Source organism: Oryzias latipes, chromosome 18 (assembly GCF_053564925.1).
Source record: "Oryzias latipes strain Hd-rR chromosome 18, Olatipes_Hd-rR_3.1".
Taxonomy (NCBI): Eukaryota; Metazoa; Chordata; class Actinopteri; order Beloniformes; family Adrianichthyidae; genus Oryzias; species Oryzias latipes.
The window spans coordinates 22,284,893-22,297,276 of record NC_136254.1 but is presented as its reverse complement, the minus strand read 5'-3'; the positions used below and the strand labels follow the sequence as shown (position 1 = coordinate 22,297,276).

Genomic DNA, 12,384 nt, shown 5'->3' with positions numbered 1-12,384 from the left:
AGTTTAAGGTTTAAGTACAAAACCAAACATAGACCAAAAATCCTGTATGTGAGGTGCCTCTCCTTTTCATCACTTTGGCCTTGTCAGTAGATTGCACGGAGATGTCAGCGGGGGGCATGGAGATTTGTCCTTATAGGGTCAAAGCAGGCTCAACACACCAGACTCTGTTTTATCCACAATATGCATCAGCTACCAAAAAAAAAGACTTGGCCAGAAGATGACAATTGCTGCTGTTGAGTTACGTATGCAAAGTACTGCTCTTACATTTCAGATACTGTTTGCTTTGCCATCTATGGTTGTTTATGTTTTAGTTGTCTCCTTTAGAATAGTTATGGAGAAATAAGACCTGAACGTTAAAATCTCAGGTTTAAACTCTCAGCTTTCTTTTTCTGGGCGTCTTCTTTCACACTGCGTCTTTTACGTGCTGAAACGCACATCGTTCTCTATCTGTGTTAATGTGCCTTTGTCATAACTGCCCCTACGGGCGGAGGGCGAAAAATGAGCAAACCTCTACAGCCCACACAAAGGGATGGTAAAAGAGGAGGGAAACCTGACTCTGCTAAAACTCAAGAAAAAGTGACAAAGCAGATGATTCCTTGTCACTTTCTGTCTCTGAGGTTTCTACACTGACTAAAATTCATAAAAGCTACTTGTTATGTTACCCTTATCTTTGCAGCAGAAGGTGTGGTAACTGCACAGTTTCCCCAACAATCTTCTGGTCTTGCATGACAACATTGCAAGTTTGTACAGTAGCATGACTGAACATCGTCATTTTGCAAGCAAGTTTTAGACTTAATGAATCCCAAAAGCCTTTTGTCAATCTTGCTCTGATAGAAATTTGATAACAAAATCATGCGTTTACAGTTTTGCCTTTCTACAACGCCATCTGCTGTAGCTCTTTATTGTTGTATCCTTCTGAAGGTCTTAGTATAACACTCTTATAAATTTGAAAGACCGTGCTGTGTGTACCTTATGTTGTGAAAATGTGTGCCGAACATCAAGTATCAGGCTGCACTTCGAGACTAAACACAGGAAGATACTTAAAGACAAAGCGGATAAGACAGAGTCAAAAAAACTTGCTGTGTCAAAGTATGTGAAACAGGCAAGTACCCTGGAACATTTTACCACCTCTAAAAATACTGCGACAGAAGCAAGTTGTCACATTGCATTGCAAAACATGGAAACCTATTCACTGATGGCAAATTCATTAACGAAGCTTTTCTTAGTTACAGTAGTTGAAATCTTGCCAAATAAAGAAACTATCCCAATATCAGCCAAAAGTGTGCAGCGATATATTACTGAAATGTCTGAAAAGGTCCAAGATCAGCAAACAGTTGGGATTAACAACTTCGCGTATGGAGTTTAGCATCACGCTCGATGAGAGCTTAGATGTGAATGATATCCCGCATTTAGCAGTGATGGCAAGGTACTCAGATTCAGACGTCGAGGAGGAACTTTGCTGTTTGAAACCAATGACTGCTAGTAACCCCTATTATAAAACTCCAGAAAAATCTCTGCCCCAAACTATCTAATTCAGACCTGGGTGATGTTTTAGCATCAGTGGCTGTCATGTCTCGTCAGTCTTATTTCATGAGTTGTACACTTTTGGTCAATGTCTGTCACCTGTGTTGTCTCACTAACTCTGTTCTCATTTCAGGCCTTGTTACTTCCTGCCCTTGTCTGTTCCCTACAGGTGTGACTGTTTAATCTTCCCTGATTGTTTCCACTTAGGTTTCTCTTCCTCATGTCTTAAATAGTATGAGTCTCCCTTTGTCCTGAGCCAGTTTGCTTGGTTTTATCCTGTGCCATAGCCTTAGCAATCAGATTAAAGCTCTTAAACGCTGCATCTGAGTCCAGCCCTGAGCTCTGTCCTGACAGTGGCAAAGTTTGTAAACTTCATTGTAAAGCAATCAATGCATCAGCATTGATGCACTGGCAGTTTCCATCTCTGTTGGCGGAGCTGGACAGCACAGACACTCAGCAGTGAGATGGTTGAGCTGCAGAAAATTTCTGGAGTGATTCGTCAGCTGCCTTGATACTGTTGAGACTTTTCTACCTGAAAAGGACCAAAAGTATTCAGAACTTTAGGACGAGAGGTGGATTGTAAACCGGATGTTTCTTGCAGACATCACAGGACACCTCAACAAGCTCAAGCTCAAACTACAAGGAGCAGGACAAACACTTCTAGACACGTTTGACACATGGATGGCATTTGCTAGTAACCTGGTAGTTTCTCAAGTTAGATTTTTACCACCACTTTCCACTATTTCCCACAGCAGAGAGTGTCCCTACACCAGAGCATCAACAGCTCTGCAATATCCCTGCACATGCAAGAACTGGAGAATTAGATAACAACTTGATTTGTGGATTTCAAAAGATATTGACCCATGTTCTCCTACCTGATCAAGCCTGACAGCTTTAAAAAGCATAATTTGGAAGCTACTTTAATAGACTGGATAGGTACAGAAAATATGGAGATGCAGCTGATCGAGCTGAAAAGTTCAACAATGTTGATGAGGAAATTTACAGAACTTAGTAAACAGTGTACATTCTCAACTGCTGGGCATCTACACCTGGATATTCAGCTGTTTCCGATTGCACATGTGCAGCGGCGTGTCTTTGGGTCTACATATCTACACAAGCAGGTGTTTTCGGACATTGAGCATGTGCTCAGCCCCACTTGCAGTTGGTTAAAAACTGACCACTCTGAAGCCTTCTTGCAACTCAAAGTAACAAACTACAAGTGGCTTAGATTGCTGAGGTCAGCACTTAAAAGCAGGGGCAGGGTTCACACTAACTACCTAGCAAGCTTCTGTTACTTTGATCTTACCTCAGGCCACACAAAGTTATTTTTCCCACGTAAATGGTTGTAAAGTTCTTAGAAATATTTCTGGTATTTTGTTCTGACGTATCCAGTCTTATTGCTGTAGGTATGACACATCACAAATGCATAACTCTTTTTTTAAACAAACGAACAAACAAACAATACTATTTCAACATGGCCTGTTTTCCTTGTGCAATATTTTCATGAAAGTACTTCTTTGAGTTAATGTCAAAATATGTTCAGCCATTTGACCTGCTGTTTGGAAATTAAATAAAATTCCAGATGTATTGGAAATGTTCTTGTATTTTCTTTGTATCAAGAGTTGGCAGTATAGTTTGTGATGGCACAGTTGTTAAGGAGAAAATTTGGAATTGGCATTTCATGTCATAAACGCTGCTGACCCCTGATCTAAGCCAACAACATGGATGCTCCCACCAGTCTTCAATAGCTTTCCTTCATTCTTGCCGACACTTTTTTTTTTCACATGACACACCTGAAACCTTCCTCTACCCCTTCCAACCTGCATTGGAGGCTTAATGACATGTCATCAGTCTGACCAATCAGAAGTGCTTAAAGTCACTTCCTTGTTTCAATTTAGCTCATAAGTCTCTCAGTTCTAACAAAAATAGCAACTAAAGCTCGTATTTAGCTGCGTAGCTTTCCACAGAATCCGGTGTCAGACCGTGGAATAAGTGAACAAAACCATGAAGCTCAGAGACGCTTGTCTGTCTGTGGTCGGTGGATTTTCGGCACTACATCTCCCATGATGCATTGGGTTAAAGTGACAGTGTCTTAACGCACAAGGAGTCTCTCCTCTTAACGTCTTAAAACAACGAACACACATCAAACAGCTTTTCAATCTTTTCGTGACTTTTAATACATCTTTTAGAAAAAAACAACTGCAGCTTCCAGCTTTTTCTGCAACAATTATCACAAAAAATGCATTTAAGATTGGAGAGGGGCCGTAGATCAATACAGACTCTGAGCTTTTCCTATTTTTAATTTTTTATTTATTTTTTGGATGCTGGTGTGCCGTGGGACTTTTGTCAAGGTTAAAGTGTGCCGTGGCTCAAAAAAGGTTGAAAAACACTGGTCTAGATGACCCAACTTCCAATGTTAAAGTGCCTAGGATAGCACAAGGGTTACAATAGTAGAAGCTTTTCATCACGATAGTTTGATTAGCGATATCCAAACAATTTGAAGAGGCAATGTTCCTTAAAGGAATGTGAGGCGACCTGTTGTTTGTGTGTACAGGTTATGGAGGGTATGGTTGCATATCTGATGATATGATGAGAAACCAAACAAGCTAGTGTCAGTAGAGTTAGTTTCATCCTGCTTTTGACTAACAAATTAAGTTTGTGTCATTGTGAGTACAGTCATTGTAATGTTAGAAGTAACCAGTAGAGGGCACTGGTAAGTTGAGCATGAAGGGACTGATGGGTAAAAGAGCACAAAGAAGTAGTTGATGAATGACTGGAACTGCAATGTATGTCAGAGAGCAACGAAGGAATAAAAGTTTAACAGTTTGAACCCGCAGAGTGTCCTGCATTCTATTTTATGTCTGTAAGACAAGAACAGACATTAAAGTCATTGTAACTGACATTGAAATGTTAAGGTTTCTCTCTTTTACACATGCAAATCTCCGGTTTGCTATGCCCCTTGTCAGACATCGTCCTATTCAATTATCACATAATCCATAATTCCAACATGAAACACTGATTTTGTTTTTTCTTGTAGTTTGAGAAAAAACGAGTTTGCATTCTTCTTTGTGACACCAGAGATGTCACTGGGGAATTCTGACACACGCTCTTTGACACACCGTAGCTCTTCAACTACTACTGCGATCAACGTAAATACTCTAATTCTGATGCAGAAGAAGGTGACCTATCATATGGAATAGTGTTGTTGCAAAGCCTCTTTTCTCCGCCAACAGAATCAGCTGATTTATGTTGTTTGCACAAGGACTTCGCTACTTTAAAGTACTACATCTCAACACAAAGCTGCTCTTCTCTGCTTCAGAATGGAGCAGAATGGAATGATGTTATTGCGTAAATGGTTGTAAAGTTACTCTAGTGGCAAAGAAAAAATGTAAAAACTAGGGCTGGGAATCACTGGGTACCTCACGATACGATACGATTTGCGATACATTGCTCACGATAACGATACTATCACAATATGGCGATATTGTGATAATCGATATATCTTGTCTCTAACAACTCACGATATATCAAACTTTAAGAAAGAAGAACTTGAAAAAATGTTTTTTGGAAAATATTTCCCCATTTATTTTTTAAACACAATGATAATGAACAACTTATGTCCTATTTGGTGTAAGGAATAAGACTTTTGTGTACCATTGCTGAAATCAGTAATACTCTGTCTTTGACAAACAATCACAATTTTCATTTGGAAATATCTGTAAAATTTGGTTTAAACAATATTAAACATGAACAGCAGTGTCATTAATTAGTACAAAATAGCTGTAAACAGGATAAAAAATGAATAAGTCAAGTAGCTGCCAGGCACATTGTTATTAACTTTTGAAAAACAAAAGCATAGCCATTGCTTAATTTAAAAGAAATAGCTGTTAATCAGATATTAATTCTGTGAACAAATTATACTGTCTTTGTTAAAAATAAGAAACCATTTAGTGCAAATATGGTGTAAACAAAAATTAAATTCTCCCAGAAAAGTAAAAATCAAGTAGCTAGGAAATTTTCTTTAAGTTATTTAAGACATAAACTGCTTTCAAAATAAATGACCAGGGATAAAATCCATGAACTTAAAGTGCATCTAAAAGTAAACATCTTTGTGAACAACATGATTGGGGAAAAGCTGCACACGATGTATGTTTAAATGTTCATGTTTTTCTGGAGAACCACAGGCTTTTTAGCGTCAAGCTGCCCGTCTACCTCTGCTTAAAGGAGAAGGGGGGGTCTAACTGATGGATGCCTCTCTTTCTTCCGTTTCCATCTCAACTATAACTTTGGTCTGGCCGTACAGCGAGGGGATCTTTTTTTCTGTATTTCCGAGAGGGAATGTCAAAGCGTGGCTCTAATGCATTCAATAAGAACCGAAATCCCTCGTTCTCCACCTCCCGTTTCGTTTTCCGTTTGTTATTGCCGGCGCTCTGTCTCGCAGAAGACGGCTGTAGCTTCGTCTGGAAAAAAGTATCCGCGCTGGGCTGTGTCGGCTTCAGGCCAGCAACAGCCACGGCTTTCTCACACAACTCCGTTGATGCAGCTTCAAAGCTGCCGGCGCGTCTTTTAAGTAGCTGCTTTTGCTTCTCATTGTTTTTCCCCCGCCATCTTTGTTCTTCTTCGTCTGCCCGCTACCTACAGCCAATCTCGCAACGAGCGCCCCCTATCGACCCTGCGAAGAATTGTCTTACCAAAGGATGGTTAATATAACGTTTTACAGGGTCTTTAAACGTAAATAAAAGGTCGATACTTGACGAAGACGTCTCGAGAATCAATCGCGGGACTAAATATCGCGATATATCGCCATATCAATATTTTGGCACACCCCTAGTAAAAACTGGAACAAAAGTGACAGAGTTAAAGGATCAATAAAGTAACTTCAAAAAAATATTTCTTGACAGTAAGTAGACTAAGAAACTAAGTCATGAAAGCTGTTCTGTGAAATTCCTGACATTGGTATTGATCCACCAGGGTGAACTAGATGAGGGTCAACAGTGAGCAGATCATGACCACCCAGTAAGTGCCATAAGGAAATGGTGGGTACTCAGCGCAACTTCATGCTCAGTGTCATCCTCAGACAGTGTCTAGACTGAATTTACTAACTCCATTGATGTGTTGTCTGCCTTTTGAGCCTCATTTACACCAGTTTAGATTGTATTTTCATGGAACAAAAGCAGACCAAGCAAATACCCTTTTATTTGAATTACTGTGGTGGATAAAAAAAAGACATAATATTTTCATGTTTTGCAAATACAAAAGGCTCTTCAAATAATACCAAATGATAGTTTAAAATATGTAAAAAATGAAAGTGTATTTAGCTGTGCTCCCTATATTAAAAAACAAAACAAAAAAACATTTCCCTTGTATTAGGTAGAACTGATATTGTACATCAATGGATTTTGCTTTCAAGTAAAATAAGGCCTTATAGCCCACACGTCTTCAATAAATTAACACAAATGAAGAATAAATAATAATTCAAATTAAATCACAAACAATGGCTCTTTAAAAAAAACAGGATAAATAGCATTTTAAAAAGTATGTAAAATTAGGAAGTACTTAAGTAAATAAATATTCTTTTTTTATTTCCAGACGTGGAATTGTACTTTCAAAACTTCACTTTCACATATCACAGCTATAGAAGTTGGGGCAGTTGCATGAAAAGTAACACTTTTTAGCTTCTCCTATTGCTTGGCAAACCACTGGAAACATTGGCAAAGGGTTTCATGCCCTAATAAATTACTGAAATTCCAATTTAAGAGAAAAAGCTAAACATTTTTTATTTTGTGTTTTCCTTTAAAAAAAACCCACATCAAATCTAAATTGGTATATGGTATATATTACTGCAATCCAGCTTACAAAAACAGAAAAAAATGGCTGAATGAAGTTAAGTTGTGTATTACAGCTACATTAGGAGGTCCTAGAGAAGAGGAGCTCAAATGATGGGAATCTGTATGGTATCCTAGCTGTGTACCTACTGTGTACCTTGGTGTCTTTGTTAACAGTTGAAAAACGATTAGGGGCTTTTTAATAGGCTTTCCTGAACACCTACTGAATTAGGATGCCTGTAAAATAAACTATAAAAGCATTAAACCTTGTGCTATCTAAGATGACCCCACCCTTACATGGACGTGTTCTCCCCACCATGACAAAGGTGGATAAAGGTGAAAAGATTTCATGTAATCCATGGACACCAGTGAAGATCACAAATCATTGAAGACAAAAGGTTCAGCGCACTGTCTAGTGGGTCTAGAACACCCAACTTCCAACATTAAAGTGCCTAGGATAGCACAAGGGTTACGTGTTACTACTGAATACTTGGAGGCAGTTTAAATATTAAAGTGACTGAGCACCGTAAATGCTCTGACATCAGCTCAGTCATCCAGCAGTTCAGTTGGCCTTCTGTAGCCAAAGAGTAAAAAATCTTCTTCATAGATTCTGTACAGCTTCCTCCTGTCTTCCAGTGGTACACTTTGATACCAGTCCATAACAGAATTACCAGAAGTCATATTTTCATATGAAGGAGGAAACTTAATATCATCTTCCAGTTTTAACATCTTCAGCAGCTCCTGAGCATCTTCTTGAAGACTCTCTTGATGGCCAACAAAGTCATATCTGAGAAGGAAAAAAAGGCAGTACATAAATCTTCATTCAAACATTTTTTTATATTTAATGTATTCTGTATCTTATAGCTGTTATTTCTGGTAAATGTGTCCTTACTCAATGAGGCAGGGGTGGCACAGGCGATACATCTGCCTCCAGTGGGGCTCAAATGGTTCTTTTTTTTCTGTTCGTGGGTCCAGTATGTACTGAATGAATTCATAGAATGAAGGCTGGAGACCCTCTTTCTTGGCTACCTTGTGATTATAAGTCATTTTAGTCTGTTTTTTATAAAGTAGCAAGATAAGTCTCACATAGCCTTCATAAAAATACTGGTTGTAATTCAGCATCTTGTCCCTGTAGGCAGAGATGAGGCGCACAAATGGATCACGGACAAACAGGAACTTGGTGTAGTGCTTTAGTTTTGCCTGTAAAAGAGATGAATACAGGTCAATCTTCTGTGTGATCCTTTTTAGGACATTCCTAATATTGATGCACAAACAGACCTCTCTCTCTGCCTTTGGAAAGTCATTTAGGTACTGGAACCTCTCAGAATCGTGAACCCAGTTATGCTCAAAGGACGTAGGGTCAGGATATGGTTCACTGTAGTTTAAAGCGATCAAGGTCCTCTTCCAGTTGGTACATGCCACCTACAAAAAAAAAAACAATATTTTAAAGTATTTGTTGATGTGTGTGTTTTAAAAGCATTTCAAATTGAAATCTTGAAAAAACTCGTATTTAAATTCTTGCACTGTTTCATTTTTTTTATAGCCAACTGTAAACAACATTGTTTAGGCTTTTTCCCGCTCCTTTTTGACCTAGCTTAACATTTTAGCCTAAAATGCAACAATATTTTTCCTGGGTATATATAGATTTGTTTTTTCTAAATACTGCTCGAATTATTTATAATATAACCTGAAATGAAAAAAGTCTGTATTAACTGTAAACTGTTGCACAAATGGTACCCTTCTAATCAACGTTTTCTTGGACCACGTATATTGCTCGTGTGTTTTTTGTACTTGTTCTCTTCCCACAACTGGAAAATTTTTTTTTTTTTCCACATTTCTGTTTATTTAAACAGAAACATGTCAAAATAATCCATGTTCCAGTGTAACACGTCAAAACATCATGGCCATGCATGCTCGTGGAATGACCATCTATGGTGGCAGGCATGGCACGCTGTTATTGAATAATAACTTGGGTGGACATTTTACGACGTTTGTTAATCAGAAATAACTTTCAAATCAGCTGTTCTAAGTTAGAATATTAGCAACATCTATTGATCCCCAATAAAAAACTATTTTTGTGACTTTTTTTTTATTGAGTGATAATTTTATTCTGTTATCTCCAGAAAAAAATTGTTACCTTATAAGTTATTACGTGGCTAAATTGTGAAAATGAGCAAAATCTCTTTTCTTGTCTTTCTAAGTTTGACAGGAAAAGACTTATCATTCCTAGAATTTAAAGAGGAAAAGAAATAGGAGAAAACATTTCAGCAGCTTTATGAATGCGAATGCAGATGATGTATAATACGTCACCTTAGGAATATAACAGTAGATGATGCCGTGTTTGTCATCCACAATAAAATTTTTCAAGTCTGTGTCCTTCAAATCATCCAAACTTTGGTTCACACCAGCACAGTATTTTCTCAGAAGATCCTTTCTTAAGTCTTGTTTTTTTGTAGACCTCAGTGCTGCAAAAGCAGAAATAAATATTTCATTTAAGCTCAGCTAAATCATTGATTTGTCCTCATTTGGCTAGGTACTGAAGAGAAAAATTGCTCACAGTAGCAAAATACACAAATGCCCAGGTCGAATTAAATAGAACTACAGTATAGGCACTTTTACATCAAAATATTTTATATCATGCAGTGAACTACATCATATAAGGATATTACACAGTTGTGGTTTTTGTTTTTTAACACTGGAGTTACAACAAGATTTGTAAATAAAGGAATGATTCCTACCTATATTTTGCTGGTAAAAATCCCATCCATGAGTTGTCAAAGTGATAAAAAAGGTACATCCCAACATGAAAATGATAATCATGAGTCCTTTATTTGATCTCATGATGGTTTCATTTACGACTCACTTCCAATGAACTAAAAAAAAGTGAAAGCAAGTCAGATCTAAATGTCTACATAAGAATCAATAGACCACACATGAAGAATGTTACTTACCAAACTGAAGATTTGTGGGGGGAAATCCAAATAGATCAAAATAAATGCAGAAAGTTAGAAAGTCAAAACCCCCATTAAAGGCAGCCACTTCTGACCTGGTGATCCTCCTAAGGTGTCTTAAGAAAGCAAAACAGTGAAGTTATTCATTAGGATGTTGAGCTCAAATAAAGGAGCTAAAAGCATGGTAGATAATTTTAATCCAGGTGTAGGCGTGACTTGTTCAATCCTGTTTGACAAAATACTGCTCAAGAGAGAAAACTGAAAGGTTCAAGACTTCAAGGTGCCTCCATGTGGCACATGGGTGTAAACAAGGTTTGTATTGGACCAGTAAAAACTATTGCAACACCCTCTTATGTCACATCTCTATTTCTGCTCACTAAAAGAAAGAAAGGTGACGATGAAGTGACATGTACAAACAGAACCAACCTATTAAGAACAAAGGTTTTAACATTCTTCAGTGCAAGAAAGAAAAGTTGAAATATTGGCTGGTTCCTTATTGGCTGAGATGAGTTATCTGATCTGTGTGCAGGAAAACATGTACGGTAAAATGATCCCCTTTGTCTTCTCTGTACAGCTGAGGGTGTGTGAGTTTATGCGGTAACCCAATGTTGTGTGCCAGTCTTTGACACTGATTGAAATCCTGACCTGCCTGTCGAGAACAGCATGGATCAGGCTGGTTTCTAACCCAAACTGGTGAATATACATTGATTCTATCTCTGAAAATAGTTTTATTGACATTTTTTTCCCAAAGAGAGTCTTCAGATCACAACCAGTGTTCCTGTTTAGTACCAGAAGTTTGAGATAAATAAGTGGAGCTTTCATAAAAAACAGAAAAAAAAGAAGTAGACATTTTTCCCCCCAAATAAATCTTTGGGAATCGAGAGCAGATGAAAAGTGCAGTTGGAAAAAGGTTGTAGCTGCAACGTTAGGTTGGGGATATGTGGGGCTATAAGCTACTAATAGAGTGTAAACAGATGGATGACGGGAAGTAGGGTCTGAGTTAAGGGCCGTACACACCGGGACGAAAATCGGCGCTTGTTATTCGCCAGCGTTTTTCAACACGCTTTTTGTGTTCATACCCAGACAATGTTCGCTGACGATGAGCCGAGTGAACATGCAATTTCATTCCCTGACATTAGATGGCGCTTAATGTAAACAGAAATACTCCTGTACACAAGGTGGCGCTGCGCAACTTTACGCTTCTTAAACTCGCTTTTCCCTCAGAAGAAGAGAGGAAGTATTTACGTGCTTGTCAGAATCATACAAAGAAAACATGAATATTTCCAGCACCAGTAGCTCTAGCTCCAGTTCCTTCCGTCCGTGAAACCAGGGTTCGACTCCGGGCTGCTCCCTGTTCCCTTCTCTACTTCTTTCCCGGTCCCAAGCCCGGTTGCTTTGAGAGGGTTGCGTCAGGAAGGGCATCCGGCGTAAAACATTGCCAAGTTTGCCATGCGACTCGTTCGGTGTGGCGACCCCTGATGGGAAAAGCTGAAAGAGAAACAACATTTACGAGTTTTTATCTCGTAAGATCTCGTAGTTTAACAGTTAGGACTTTTTTTCTCGTAAGTTTACGACTTAAAAGTCATACTTAAAAAAAATAAAAAGGTTTGTAAACTGGCCCTAAAACTCTGTTGTAAAATCCAACACCAATAAGGGCTTTTTTTCCTAAGAAGTGAAGGAATTCCGTTTTGTTGCTCGGACACATTTACAGAAGGCCCCCAGTGTTACTACATCACCAAACAGGAGGCAGGGTGTGTGCTGGTGTCTGTGTTATTAAAAATGAAAATACGTCATCAGGATGGAGACCCAGGGGCAAAGAGCAAATACAACAGCCATACAGATGCTTGTAATTAAATATGTATCTCTTTTTCCCCCCATGTACATACGCACCCTCTAAGCTGCCAGCTCTGAATTTGCTCTGAACACCTTGTGTGAATGGAGCTCGACTGTCAGATGCTGTATTAGAAAAGACCTGCCTTTGGAGCCAACCAAAACAAACAGTCAAGTCAAACCATGTGGGAGGAAGTAGATAGCTGCTTTAGTTGGAATAATAGGCATGGCAGCCATTATTAAAACACCCAATT

General features: G+C 38.5%; 1 protein-coding gene across 1 annotated transcript; it reads right to left on the bottom strand.

Annotated features, from left to right (window-relative positions):
- Positions 1-5,084: 5,084 nt before the first annotated feature.
- LOC101174225 (carbohydrate sulfotransferase 12-like) lies at positions 5,085-10,839 on the bottom strand. The gene is made up of 5 exons (XM_011487428.4): positions 10,088-10,839; positions 9,660-9,814; positions 8,628-8,771; positions 8,242-8,549; positions 5,085-8,136 (listed from the first exon to the last, which is right to left on the bottom strand). Exons 1-5 carry the CDS (start codon positions 10,188-10,190, stop codon positions 7,896-7,898), a joined length of 951 nt encoding a protein of 316 aa, XP_011485730.1. The 5' UTR covers positions 10,191-10,839; the 3' UTR covers positions 5,085-7,895.
- Between the last annotated feature and the right edge of the window lie 1,545 nt (positions 10,840-12,384).

Excerpts from the sequence above, each read along its gene's own strand:
- LOC101174225 (XM_011487428.4), bottom strand. The coding sequence starts at position 10,190 with ATGAGATCAAATAAAGGACTCATGATTATCATTTTCATGTTGGGATGT. Across the intron at positions 8,772-9,659 it reads TCTACTGTTATATTCCTAAG|GTGGCATGTACCAACTGGAA; the intron begins GTGACGTATTAT and ends TTTTTTTTGTAG. Across the intron at positions 8,137-8,241 it reads TGCCACCCCTGCCTCATTGA|ATATGACTTTGTTGGCCATC; the intron begins GTAAGGACACAT and ends TTTCCTTCTCAG.